Source organism: Oryzias melastigma, linkage group LG1 (genome assembly GCF_002922805.2).
Source record: "Oryzias melastigma strain HK-1 linkage group LG1, ASM292280v2, whole genome shotgun sequence".
In the NCBI taxonomy this organism is placed as follows: domain Eukaryota; kingdom Metazoa; phylum Chordata; class Actinopteri; order Beloniformes; family Adrianichthyidae; genus Oryzias; species Oryzias melastigma.
The window spans coordinates 31,280,860-31,295,214 of record NC_050512.1 but is presented as its reverse complement, the minus strand read 5'-3'; the positions used below and the strand labels follow the sequence as shown (position 1 = coordinate 31,295,214).

At 39.3% G+C, this 14,355-nt stretch overlaps 2 protein-coding genes across 6 annotated transcripts in view; one reads left to right on the top strand and one right to left on the bottom strand.

The window, feature by feature from the left end:
• LOC112157183 (B-cell receptor CD22) overlaps window positions 1-14,355 on the bottom strand; it is an 821,740-nt gene that overhangs the window by 169,953 nt on the left and 637,432 nt on the right. The gene's annotated exons all lie outside the window — the stretch shown is intronic.
• Window positions 13,166-14,355, top strand: part of LOC112157180 (alpha-1,6-mannosylglycoprotein 6-beta-N-acetylglucosaminyltransferase B) — a 186,345-nt gene continuing 185,155 nt past the window's right edge. For all 3 annotated transcript variants that reach the window (XM_024289781.2, XM_024289780.2, XM_024289779.2), the window contains exon 1: window positions 13,166-13,692. In XM_024289781.2, the coding sequence (XP_024145549.1) occupies window positions 13,625-13,692 (68 nt within the window). In that variant the 5' untranslated portion in view covers window positions 13,166-13,624. The remainder of the gene's footprint in view (window positions 13,693-14,355) is intronic.

Below are 14,355 nucleotides of genomic sequence, written 5' to 3'. Positions count from 1 at the left end.
TCTTTTGAATTCCTACAAATCCTATAGTTTTTGCCATTTCATTTTCTCCTTTTTTATTTCCCCTTTTCAAGATCTGCTTAAAATCTTGCAGAGTGAAACTGGTTTTAGTGTAAAGTCCACATTTTATATTTGAAAAAAAAATGTATATATTACAAATTGATTTTTAAACTGTCAGGGTATGCATCTTCATGTATTGGGACTGAGTTTTATCCTCAGTTTATTTTTACGTGTTTTCATTTTTCAGAAGTGCTTCTATTTTTCTTTTATTTTGAAATATTAATTTTATATCTAAGGTAAATTGTATGTTGGCACACTTTTGAAAGGCTTTCCTTGAACATGTAATTGTATTTTTCAGAACTGCATTTCAGAGACTAAATAATGTTGTTTTGCTGTACTTGAATATAAATAAAATTGAGTTCATCAAACCAATTTTTATTTGATGTCATTATTGTAACATTTTCACTTCCACTGAATTGAATTCAGTTGAGTTGGTTGAAATCAAAACACTTCTCATAAGACGAAGTAAATAATATAAATCAATTAAATGACTTTATTTTGAGATGAACTAACATAAATCATTTATTTTTATTAAATGTAATTTTTTCCATTTAAAGTAACTATAAATAGGTTGGTTGGACTAACTCAATTTCTTTACATTGAATAAACGTGTACAATTTGAGTTCACTTTACACATATTTATTGGATGGAAAACCTGCCCTTAATTAAATTGAGTCCATCCAATGAATCATTTTTATGAGTGCAGTAACTAAGAATAGGTTGGTGGACTAACTCAAATTCTTTACATTGAATAAACTTGTACAATTTGAGTTCAGACTACACATATTTTTTGGATGGAAAACCTGCCCTTAATTAAATTGAGTCCATCCAATGTATCATTTCTTTGAGTGCATTAAAAAAGTAATTTCTGGAAAGCAAAAAGTGTAGAGGATCTAACATTAGGCTTGATGGACACGGGGAGTGTGAAAGTGTGAAATTCACTGATCTGAGAGAAGCCTTTTCACCCCATCAGAAGGAGGTTCTCTACATGTGAGGAAGCTGCAGCGCTCCTGATGGAAGTTTGACACCAGAAATATCCGGATTTCCTTTCCTAAATTTAGGCTTTGTCCAAATTCCAAAAAACAAACATTTTACGACAACTATTTATGATTCCACTGTCTCCTGGTGATGAAAATGTGGATTGTCTATTAAAAAATTACATTTAAACAGTTTTTTTCCCCGAAAAATTGTTCAGACACAATTGGTCTATATTTGCTAATGTAGTGAGCATCGATGCATGCTGGCTATTCGCAAAGACTTCTGGGAGATTTCTTGGGCACTCTATCTTGGAACTGTAGATCTGGACAGCACTATGAACTGGCGAACAGACTGTACAGTGAGTAACCTTAATCATTTAGATCACTGGACAGAATGGCGTCAGCACTATGGTCGGCGCCCGCCGGGGGCCCTCGAGATGCTCCGTTTCAATGAAACAGTTGGATTCTCCTGGTCGGCACCAGTTCTAGTGACCAGCCTGGGGCACCAGTCATGGAGAGCCACACATTTGTGTGCATCTCGCAAAAATCACACACAACTGATTTATCTAATAACTACGTACAATCTATGTAAAGTATGAATAAACGGTGTAATTCTGTGTAAAATACGATGTTGTACGATGTCCTTACACCACTGGAGTCATTAGTAAGGAGCAAGTACTGGTCCCTTACTGACCGCGAATGCTGCATGCATGTTGGATGCATGTTGGATGCATGTTGGATGCATGTTGGATGCATGTTGGATGCATGTGAAATGCCCGTAGGACAGAAGTGTCAAACTCAATCATACAAGGGAACAGAATCTAGTGTGAATGCTGGAAGCTGAATTTGGCCACTGAAGATCCTGAAATTGACAGTTAAAAACACTGAAGCTGATAGCTGGAAACGCTGAGGCTAATGGCCAGCTAAGGTATTAGCGAAATGCCAAATTAGCCTAAAAAAACAACTTAGATTAGCCAAACCAGCTAGCATGTAGCTGAAATATTAGATAAACTCCAAAAAGGCAAAGAAACTTAAAAATAAATACATAAATTAACCAAAACAGCTAACATGTAGCTGAAATATTAGCCTACAGAATCTTAGTAAATGCCAAAATAGTCCAAAAAGCTCGCAAAATGCTAATTTTTAAAACATTTAAACTTAATTGTGAAAAATAAAAGAACAGAAATATTACTCTAGAATAAATCAACTTAAACCTTAGATAACTTTAAACATTTTCGCTCCATAAAAATATATTTTGTCAAAATTATACAAGTTAGAAGTAACCATCAAATAAAATGATTTGGAGGGAGTGGTGCTTTAAGGGTTTTTAGCTGATATTTTCATTTTGTTTTACCTTTTTAGCTGCTGTCTGCCTTTAATATTTCATTCTTTTTCTTGTGTTTATTTAACATGATTGTTTTTATTGATTTGTCTTGTATTTTAACTTGTGTGAAGCTCTGTGTGCTGTAAGAGGTGTCATATAAATAAAGGTTGACTTACTTTGGTTCCGTCCAGCGCTCTGATGGAAAACCAATTCTCCGAGTAACTCTGAACGATTTTTAGATTTGATTCTTTATTTGTTAACCAGAATAAAATGCATCCTGTCATATTATAAAGAGCAGGAACAAAACCTCCCAAACTCTTCTCCTCAGACTTACCCAGGAGCTGCCCCGTCTCCATGTTACATTGGGCTCAGCTGCACTCCATAAATTACCGGCTCCGTTTTTTGGATCACTACACTCATATATAACTCCAGATGTTCCCCGCCAAGAGAATTTGCTCAGCCGTGTGCTCACTTTATTCACCTGTGTGCCTCATCCTTCTGCCTTGACTGGGAGCCAGACAAACAAGCTGTTTACTTCCCTGCTTGTTGTTTTTTTCCCTCCATTTTGGCCCTCCCCTCTTCGCCTGGATCTGACCAATCGATGCAGGAAGTCTTAACCAGCATCTGCTGGAAGCTGCAGTAATGACCTCCTCCATTATCTGACCGCGTCTCTTCATAAGCTACGGTCTTATTAGCTTCCATAAACAGACGCTCTGCAGAGATCCAGAGACACGAAGACACCAGAGCGGTCAGGAACACAAACAGAGAACCTTTTCATGGCGCTGCAGCTTCAATCATCTGGATCAGAGGAGCATCAGGAGGTCCTCACTGACCTCCAGCCTGCAGCTCTCCTCCTCTCCTCCCTGTGATGCAGCTACAGTGAGAGCTAAATCAAATTCTCCCCACAGCAGGAGAGACGACGGCTTAAATCTGCAGGTTAGGCCTCTCAAGGAGCCGATGCTGGAGAAGAAGGAGGTTTTCTACCTTAACGGAGCTGACGCTGACGTGTTCTGTTCAGGTTATTGATGTCAAACACGAACGCTTTCATTAAACAATCAGTTCAAATGAGCGGTGAAGGGGTTATTTTATCATCCTCGCTTATTGGAGGTCATTTTACTGTCAGGTGAAAACATACATGAGGAGATTTTTTAAAGATCTAATCTGTCTAAGCCCCGCCCCTCTGGCGGCCCAGACAAAAATTATTGGAGGATCATTTGTTGTTACTTGACCTGTGATACAGAATAATGAATCCTGGAATAGTGCAATGATATCTTCAGATGATAATCAATAATCTCTCCAGTGTTGTAACTCTGTTAATAATCTGCACTTTGGCAGGTAAATTCAATCTAAATAGATTTTAAGAACTGGATTATAGGAACTGTAAAATAAATTTAAGGAAACCATAATAATTATATCATTATATTGAATGGATTTGATATGTTGTGTGTGTAGTCTATGTACAAATGCAAATAAGTCCATATATGTTCAGGAGGAATCCTAATATCAAGAAGATCAAATGTTTTTCTATCTTTCTCCAGTCATTTCCTGTTTCATCCCAGTCTTGGATCCAGAATATTCAGGGATTATCAACCTCAACTCTACGTGTAATCTGAGTTTATCATAGAGAACTGATGACTTTCTCAAATGTTGGTCCACTTACTAAATAAACCGAGATCCTTTAAGATGATTTGTTTTGGAATGTTTGATTCTTTGTACATTTGGAAGAACTTTGTGACATTTGTCCAACACTGCAGCAGACTGAGAACATGGCGGTCAAACCTGTAAATTCATGAACATTTGATCTCAGAGGAGAGCTTCACATTCCCAGAGTCACCTTCTGATGGGCGGTTCCTCAGGTATCAGTCAGAGCTGACGGATCCTCGTCTCAGAGAGACCGTCACTGAACTGTGACGCAGATCTGAATCTGAATTCTCCCTGCAGCTCCTCCTACCCGTCCATCTGTGGGAGTTTGGTGTCTGAAAGGGTGGAGTCTTAAGGCTGCACATCCCTCTGCAGCGATGGAGATCCGTGGAGGAGGAATTCTTTTCTTCACACGATTGTGTTCTGAGGAGTTTACATTTAAATGTAAGTAATGACTTTCTTGTTTTTTCATGATTTTTAAAGCTCCCGATGTTTTGTGTTTTACGAGCTCTGGCAGCTAAGCGCTAACTTAGACGTGCAGCGACTATTGATGATGTCACTGACGTTAGTAACATGAAAAGTATGGAGACGATATTCTTCCATAACTCTAATTATGTAGGGCTAAACGTTGGGTAGGAAGAAGAACTTTGGTTCAGTCTACCTGAACACAAAATCTCAATTCTTTGAGCTTTTTTATTTTATTCTATTTTAGAAAAGTGCTCAGCATAAATGTTGTGCTTTTAATGGTCACATTGAAAACTCATGATTGGTCAGTCAGGTAGATAGTTAGTTAGTCAGTTAATTATTTAGTTGGGTGGGTATTTTATAGTCAGTCAAGTACTTAGTTAGTTAAGTAGTTGTTCAGTAGTGTTAGTGAGTTAGTTAGTAGTTTGTTTGATATTTCATAATTAGTTGATTAGTTGAGTATTTTACAGTTAGTTAGCTCAGTAGTTCGTTTGCTGTTTTATAGTTAGTCAGTCCATCAGTTAGTTAGTTTGCAGGTTAATTAGTTAGGTATTTTATAGTCAGTCAGTCAGTCAGTCAGTTATTTAGTTAATTAGTTAAGTATTTTATTGTCGGTCGGTCGGCTAGTTCAGTTGTTAGTTTAGTAGTTTTTTCAATGTTAGTTAGTTAGTAAGTTAGTTAGCTCAGTAGGTCATTTGTCATTTTATAGGTAGTAGGTTGGTCAGTCAGTCAGTCAGTTAGTTAGTTAAATAATTAGTCAGGTATGCTACAGTCAGTCAGTTAGTTTGTTGGTTCAGTAGTTCTTTCAATATGTATTAGTTAATTAGTTGAGTATTTTACAGTTAGTTAGCTCAGTAGTTCATTTGCTGTTTTTAGTTAGAGTGTTAGTTAGTCAGTCCATCAGTTAGTTAGTTAATTAGTCAGGTGAGTTATAGCCAGTCAGTCACTTAGTTTGCTAGTTCAGTTGTTAGTTCAGTAGCTGGTTCAGTAGTTCATCAAATGTTAGTTAGTTAGTTGGTAGGTCAGTCAGTCAGTCAGTCAGTTAGTTAGTTAGTTAGTTAGTTAGTTAGTTAGTTTTCTGCTGCAGTAGTCATTACCATCAGTATTTCAGGAAGTGTTTTCTTGTTCTGTTTGTGGTGTTTTCTGCAGACTTGTGGGTTGTTTATGTTGTTTTGTTGTTTTTTCTACACTGTGAGGTGATTTTGTTTGTTTGTTACCAAACACAGGATGTTCCTCCTGGTCTTCGTTCTGTTCCTTCCTCCTCCTGGGTGTTCTCCGGTCTGTAAATCTACTCCTGTTCTTCATGTGATAGAAAAACAATAAAGTTAATAAAATATATTCTACAGTGTTGTGTCAACATGTTATATAATTAAGTTCAGAAAAAAGAACCACAAGAATTAGATATTTTTATGATGAAAACATCTAACTTCAACAAAATGTCTTCACTGAATCTTCAACGTTTTCTGTAGATTCACTTCGTCTTGTATAAAGTTATTGAGTTGGCCTTTTAGTTTTCATTGAGAGATTAAAAAACATGTTTTTATATCCTAAATTAAAACCTAAACTGTAAATAATTAGTTGTTTTGTGAGAATGATGTAGGAAAAAAACAGTAGAGGAAAGTGTTTCTTGGTCATTAATTCAACTCAAGCTTCATCGTGAACTGATGTTAAATAGATATGTAGGAGGCTCAGGTGAAAACCAGGACTACTTAAGAAATGAGAAATCTTTTGTTCAGGAGAGCATGTGAACAGAGAGCTCTCAGTAACAGAGAGGGGAATGGAGTTCTAATGAACGCCTGCTGCGCTGCAGAAACTATGTCCTAGAAAACGCCTTCATCCTAATTCACACTGATTTGCTCTCAGCATCACAAGGCGACAGTGGTTCTCTGTGAACTTCTTCTCTACTGATGCAGTAACACTCTTTATTGATGAACCCTGAAGACCAGATTGGTAACATCTGTAAACGGTAAAACTCTGCTGTAGAAACAGTTGACTAATAGAAACACATCTAAATCCAAACATCTCTAATCTCTGTCAGACACGAGCGCATCACCGCGTGTCCTCTTTTGGAATGGCCCGCCGGCGCGTGAGACGACGCCAGGGGGCGGGACCTCCTCAGCAGTGATTCATTGCTTTAATCACTGCAGCTCTCCAACCTCTCACCGACCATGCCGCGGTACGACACGTCTCTGCCTCCCTCCAGCCCTCGCTCCATTTGTCCTGTTTAGACTGTTGATGATCGGACGCACGGCGTGGCGAGGAGTGGTGAACCGCAGCACAGCTGCTGGAGGAGGAGCCGCTGGTCCGGCCTCAGCACAGCAGAGTTTGTCACAGCTCTTCCACACCCGCTCGCATCACGACTGCATCAGAGCGCTGCAGAATAACTGATCATCAGGCTCTGGCTCCAGCTCAGAGAGGCCATAACATCACATCCACAGTCCAGGAGCAGCTTTTAGAAGCATTTATTGATTTTTTCCATCTTTTGATTGGTGTCGGGTGGGAAAAGGACAAAATCAATCCTGCTGCTTTTCCTCATTTTCCACCTAAGGTCAGTAATCTCAGTGGCTCTCCAGCCCCAGAGGACGACAAAAAGAGCTTAATGTGTTGAGTGAGTTGCAGGTTTGCTCCGAGGGAACAGAAAATGTTGGAGCTGAGCAGGAAAGTCTGTTGAAAGCTCTGCTGTCATCTGAGAGAGCAGGACAGTGTGCAGCTATCTGCAGACGGCGTGACTCACAGTCAGAACACGAGGACGCTGACATGCTGCACGTGGCAGTGATGCTGGCTCCATCTCACTCAGGTGTCTCCATGAAGCAGGTGAGCTCATCATCTGGCTCAGCAGGGATCAGTTCTGTCCTGATGTTGTGTCAGGATTTAAGCTGCTGCAGCTGCAGGAGTTCATTCGCCACGTCGACGCTCGTCCAACAGCCAAATACACTCGGATCTGATTGCAGAGAATTCCACACCGAAGCCTCAGAGGAGCCTCTGTCATTCTGGAAGTGTCAAATCCTGTGGAATTTGTTCTCCTGGGGGGTGTGATGACAAAAGTGTGTTGAACACAGCTGGAGGGTGATGAAGCCGGAGTCTGCCGCCGCGGCTTCAGTTCCATCCCGGAGGAGACTGGGGTTTAGGATTAGGAGCTAATATTTAGAGATGTCCGTAATACGACAGCAAAGTCATTTTAAAACCGACTTTTGTCTTTTTTCTTCTTAAAATATGACCCTCAGCTCTCCTCTTGTTCATTGAACTGGATCCAGGTTTGAAGTATCTCCAATACGAAGCTGGATACGGCCCGCCATTTGGTTTTAGCCGTTGGTTTTATAAGAATGTTGGGAGAAAAAAGCAAGTTTCTAGTCTATTCCTATGACAAATTATGGTTAGTTAAAGAAATGGCCATAATATGCAATTCCACCACTAGAGGAAGCAAAGGAAAAGAAAGACAGACGTAACAAGAGATCAAGAAATGAACAGCATTTCTTTGTAAGGGTGTGTCCCGTCTTGGTTTGGTTCTCTGCCAGCCTCACCGTTGTTAAGCTGCTATAAAAATGATCAAGTGTGACACCACAAAGACCAAAATGCCTTTAGTCAAAAAGATACTAATAATAACAATAATAGCTCTAATAATAACGAGTGATTAGGTTACCAGGTTGGTTGAGGCATTTCTTTTCCAACTAAGAAAAAAGTAAAACAAAAACAAATTTCTAATCAATTCCTGCAGAAAAGATGTCTTAGAAAACGACACAAGATTCTGGATTTTTGGCTAAAAACAGCATAACTATAATTAAAAGACAATTTTAAAACATAGTTGGAGTCTGACTTTGAGTCTAGTGAAGCTCTGACTCAGTTTCAATGAGGAAGATCTCCCTCACTTACAGATGAACCGGGGTGTTAGGTCACTCTGCAGACCGTCATCAGTTCTGTCTTCACTTTGAATCGATGGTCAGCCTGTCTTCTTGACCAATCGCAATCATCATTTTTGCCTTTAAATTGATGAATGATTGCCTCTCTCTGCATTCCAGACAGGTCTCCACCTGAAGAGATGCTGTGGAATGTTCTTGTCCACATCAGCATCTCTGCTCTGATGTTTATTCGTCTGTGGTTTGAGTTCCCGCCAAAGATTATGGAATAATTTCATGCACATTATTCTACAACTTCTATCAATCTTTATTCCTACTGACGCCAAGAACAACCTGCCCTGAATTTTTTCTTGTGATAATGAGATCCACTGTCTCGTTATCACGAGAAAATGACATTTGTTTTTGTACATTCCTAACATCTCTTCTTATATAAACTGTGTTTCTCTTGTTTTTTTATTAAATAACTTCAACCATTTGTCTCCTGAATAAACTGCTTCATATATTGTCAATCTGGTAAATAACAGATTTTAATTTTCCATTAAAAATCAATATGTTCTTTTTATAATAATTTGTTGTAGTTTTCTTGAAGTGTTAACAAAGTTCTCCTGTAAGTCTCTTATCAAACTGAACAGTGTAGTTCATTCTTCTAATCTTTTTAATTATTTTTAAAATAAAGTTTTTCCCTTTTTCAGTTTTTGTTAAATGAGTTTCTTTGAAAACATATTGGAGCGAACAAGCATCATTTGTGTTTGTCAGACCACAATGAGGCAGTGCTGCTGATTGGGATGAAAATGCAAATCTTTGACTGCGGTGCCAACCTGTAACGTCAATCAGCCCGACGATCCGGCATTCAGCCTCTGACTGAACGGACCAAAAATAGCTCCGGCAAACGCTCCCATCAGTCACTGCGAATGAGCCGCGCCGTCTTCTGGGTTGTTCTCTCCTTCTGTCCATTCTCTATTGATTTTGTCATTGCTCCATTTGACTGTTCTGCTTTGTCTTGATTCTTCCCGTCAGCCGTGAGCTTCACCGTCATCTGCAGTTTGTTTTTTAAAGCACTTTTGAAAATAAAAGTAGTCAAAGAGAGTTAAAGGTGGAGGTTAGAGTCGTGATTAACGATATATAATTAACTCTTGGCTCTGTTTTCCACCACACTTCAGTGCTAATGGATTGTTTTTCATTTGTTTTCTCTGACCGAGGACAGAATATCAATAAGCTTTGGACGTCTGTGGAGCGTGGAGAGGAGCGAGCTGGAAGAGAAACGCCAACCGGACGGTCCTCTCAAAGCTTCTGCTCAGCAAACACACTGAAGAGTTTTAGCCCAAATGTCATATAAGACTAAATAATCGACTACTAACTGCTCAGTTAGATGTAGAGATTTGGTCTAGAATTTTATTGAAGCCTTGTTATTTTAACAAACATCTTATTTTTATCTAATCAAACTATTTTATTTTAAATTTAAATGATATAATTAAAGTTTTGTTTTTAATGGTGAGTGGTCTTTAGAAAAACTGAAACGTTTTACATGACTCATAATTTTAAGACATTTTTTTATCATAGTAACTCTGTCCTGATTGGCTGTGACTTCACCCAGATGCCCTGCCCCCTGAGACAGTCACAGCTGCCTGGAATCACTAATTAGGTTGAATATTTAGGGGCGTGTCTGTCTGTTTTCTGTATCTCAGCGTCTAGCTGTGAAATGTTGTTGTTGGTTTGTTTGCAGACATGATCGGAGAACCGCTGCAGGTCAGTTCTGAACTCTACAACAGTCGTTTTTCTAGTCGCATCTCCTGAATTCTTCCAATTAGCATCATTAAACACTTTTAGATTTAGAAATGGTTTATTTCAAGCAATCAAGACAAAAAAAGTATTTTCATGTGCAAACCAGTCAGTCCTCAGAAGTTTACATCCATAAAGAATGTCAAACACAACATTAAGAGATTACCTGAAAGGGAGTGAGAGGAAGTGAACTTATATAATCCCACCTCAAACGTAACATTTTCTTTACGTGTATTATTATTATCTGGTTTGTAACTTAAGATCAGATATTTATATCTTTCCAACATAGATTCAAGTTATTAAGATTCCTCAAGTACCAATAAATCATACAACGAAATTCCATTAGATGAGAGGAATGCTCCGACTTGAGTCGCTGTCGTCTGAGGCTCCGCTAGCTTCTGTGCTAGCATTAGCTGCCTGAGGCCTAGCTCTGGGTTTGAGATCAAATCCAGTGAGAATGACTTTATTCATTCTAAATACTATAAAAATGTTGTGTTTCTATCCTTGTAAATGCTGCTGACAGCTCCTGTGAAATGACCCCTAGAATGTTTGGGGTTTGAGAACTTCTGGATAATCATGAAGGTGGCTGACATTCCAGCTCCGCTCCAAGGACAATTGTGTTTTTGACATGTTCTTCTCACATTTTTCACAAGATGCAGGACATATATAAACAAAGCTAATTGTAAAATTGCGTTTTTGAGTATTTCTTGATTTAAATGGAGCAGGAAATGTTTCAGTGAGGAAAATGACAAGTCCTGACTCAGCGTCAAGTCACCCTGACAGAACGGCAAACACCCGATATGATGCACCAACCGAGGAGGAGGGAGTGAATTCAGAGTCAGTCCCGCATTAAGCATTAAGTTTCTTTTAAAAGTGTGAGAACAGCCAACAAACCTTCACTGCCCTCCTCCCACTTCTCTCAGACCAGCCTTTAAATCCCCTTCTGTTGTCTCTGTTAGAGTCAACTGTTTATTCTCTTTTTATGGCTTTTTTTCTGTCCTTCTTAAATAAATTCTGCGTTTGAACTTCCCTGACTGAGATCAAGATTGTTTCTGTAACAGAACAGTTGATATCTCTGCTCCTCCTGTCCCTGTCTCCTGATTAATGTTTTGTTTTCTTCTTTCACTTCAGTCATGCATCCCTAAAGAAAATGGGTTCAGAGCGCCTTCTGTGACCGATTCTGCCTCTTGATCTTTGTTTCACTTCTTCTTCTCTGGGCGCTCTTATCAAAGCTCATCTTATGTAACGGATTTTTTATCAGACACTGTTTGTCTTCATGTTGGCCTTAATATCTGCTTTAAATGTGTTTGTATGAAAAGATTATTGTATTACAATCAGTGCTTACCAACACCTAACAAGCTAAATCCTGACTCTGTTGTTTGTGTTTCCTCTGAAGTTCTAAAGCTGCTTTTCCTTTCAGCTTCAGGCTAAAATCTTCTGAACTTAGATGCTCATTAGGAACTGAAACAAGTGTAGCTGAAGGAGGTGAAGCACCAGGACTGGACTACCAAAGACGACATTTTAAACTGTAACAGTTTGTTCTTTTCTTTTTTTTTTATTTCCATTAATACAGTTCCTGTTTTTCTTTGCTAATTAACCTGATTTAGTTGGTTATCTCGTGCTTTGTTTTCTCTTTTTCACCACTTTTCTTTGTGCATTACTTTAATGTCTGTATTTACTTTGATTTATGATAGATTTTCACACATTGCAAACCAAAACTGTAGAACAAATAATGTATATTTGATGTCTGAGCAGTGAGTTCTTGAAGATTAAGATTTTCCTTATAAACTATAAAGAGAGGGAAACCATCAGCCCAAACCACAAGTTCAAGTCCAGGTGATGCAAAAATTGTGTTTGCCAGAAGTTAATAGCTAAAAATATTAGAATCTGTGCTGTGACTAGAAGAATTACGCTAGTTTTTTGCAAAGAAAACATGTGCAGTGATGACTTGAATTGCTGCTCCTCATTTGTTTTCCTCATATTGCATTTCCATTTGGGTTACAGCATTCTCTTTTATCCCCCAATTTGTTTTCCTTTTTATTTTATGACACCAGACATAGTAATATTTTGTGTTTAGTTTCCTCCATTTCACCTTAGTAATGCCAAAATACAATATTTGTGCCTGAAGAGCAACGTTGTTTTGGCATTTGACGTAAGTGCAGCAACATAAATACTTTAAAAGTGAGATTTATCTAGTTTAAGTTACATTAACTCCAATGGTTTTACTCTCAATTTAAAAAAAGATCGATTTCTATCCGCAGATTTAGTCACTTCTCCCACCTCACTGCAGTTATTTTGTGCACCTCTGGGTGTCGCTGTTGCCTCCTAATTCAGCCGCTGTCCGTGGTGCTGAAAATCTCCTTTCGCTTGTCTCTTTTAAACCTCTGAGCAATGAAAAAGACAAAGATGCAAACTTCATCTGCAGGTTTTTACACTAAAAGATTTAACTTTACCTTACAGCTAATGCAAAACGTGCAGATTTCCATAGGTACTTTAGCATACTAGTCATTTAATGCTCAATGATGACAGAGCAGGGGATCCTTAAATACCTCTGGTGGTACTTTCAGTGTTTCTAAACGATTTGGACACATTTATGTAATAAGGGTTGTGTTTGTAATATTTGAAATGTTCATCCTGCAAAGCATTTTGGGTTTTTTCTATAAACAATAGTTGGAAAATCCCATTTAACTACATTTTTAAGATCTGTGCTTAACTACAAATCTTTGCTCTAGTATTCTAAGTCGTTTTTGATGTCTCAGGTTGTTTTTCAAACAGGTGCAGCATTCAAAATGTTTATTTCAGAAAATTAGCATGACAAATAATATGAATTATTTGATTAAATAACGATTAAGCAGTTCCCTGCTTACTTTCTCACTATTTTGCACAATTTTATTGATTATATATTAAAATATTGTTAAAATATTATGATATAATACTGTATTATATAATGCATTATATGAAAAATAATGTTATATTAAAATATCCAAATACTAAAATGTTAGAAAGAAAACACGTTGTATTTTATTTTGACCGTTCGTCTAGGACTCGTATTGTGAAAGGACTAACCGGAAGTCTTCCCCGTGGAGTTGGACCGGCGCACACACCGTCAGCTGCTTCAGACCGCTGGCTTCGCACTGAAGTTCAACCTCTGGAACGGCGCGCGCGCTGAAACGCGTCACGTTATTCGTCTGAAGTTGACCGCCCCGCCGGTTGTGCCGCGCGCGCGCCGACATCAGACGGCGGTGCCGCTGCCTGTGAGGACTCACGCGCTCGCTCCTGGAGAGACGCTTCAATCAAAGAGCCAAACAGCAGGGCACGCGCTGAGCCAAAGTTTCCGTTTGTTTTTGTTTTTTAATTTAATTTCCTCCCGAATGATCGAGAGCGCACTTGGCGGGAGCCGTTCCTTCCCGCGTGCTGAGGCGAGCTGACCGAGGCTGCGGACGGACGCCGCTGGAGGAGATGTTCGCGCGTGTCAGGCTCCAGGTGTGGAGGTCAACGAGCATGTCAGGGGTCGCTGGTTTTGGGAAATGATTACTGGCAGCATCGACGGTGAAATAATGGTCAGAAGATGCCTAGTGACGTTCAAGCCGTTCAGGTAGGAGACAAAGCCGTCCCGTAGCGCACGTGCCTGCTTCACGCGCCTTCACCGTTATCCAGCATCCATCATCACATCTCCACTTCCGTAGTGAAGCCCAGAGGAATGCATGACAGCGGGGGGGGCTGTTCACATGCAACCCCCCCACAGGATAGACCTGATTCATCTGATCTGATGGATGAAGGGGCACGAGAGCCACGGGGGGCGGGGACAATGTCTACATTAAATTCATGTTGTTGTTTTAATATATTGACAATAACCTGGAGTTTTCTTAACATCGATGTGTTCCTTCTCTGCCGAGCAGTTTCAGGTTTATTGATGCTTCACTTCCTAACAACTCACATCATTAGTTTTCTGTAAAGTCTCAGAAAAGTCTGAGTCAAACTGGAACTGCGATGGTGAATCTCCAGAATCAAAGTTTTCTTATTTAATGTTTTTTTTATGAGAAGTCCAAATACAGACTGGAACCGCTCTAAGGTTTGGTGGCTCCATCTGTTTCTGCATCATGTTAAGGTGACGATCCAAAGGTTTGCTCATTAATTATGATCATAATATTCAGAAATCCTTTATTACTCTCACAATGGGGAAATTCTCTCAGTGGTGGGCAGCAGCCGCTGGACGGCACTCCATCGCCCATAGTTAGGGGTGTTCCAAAATATCGAT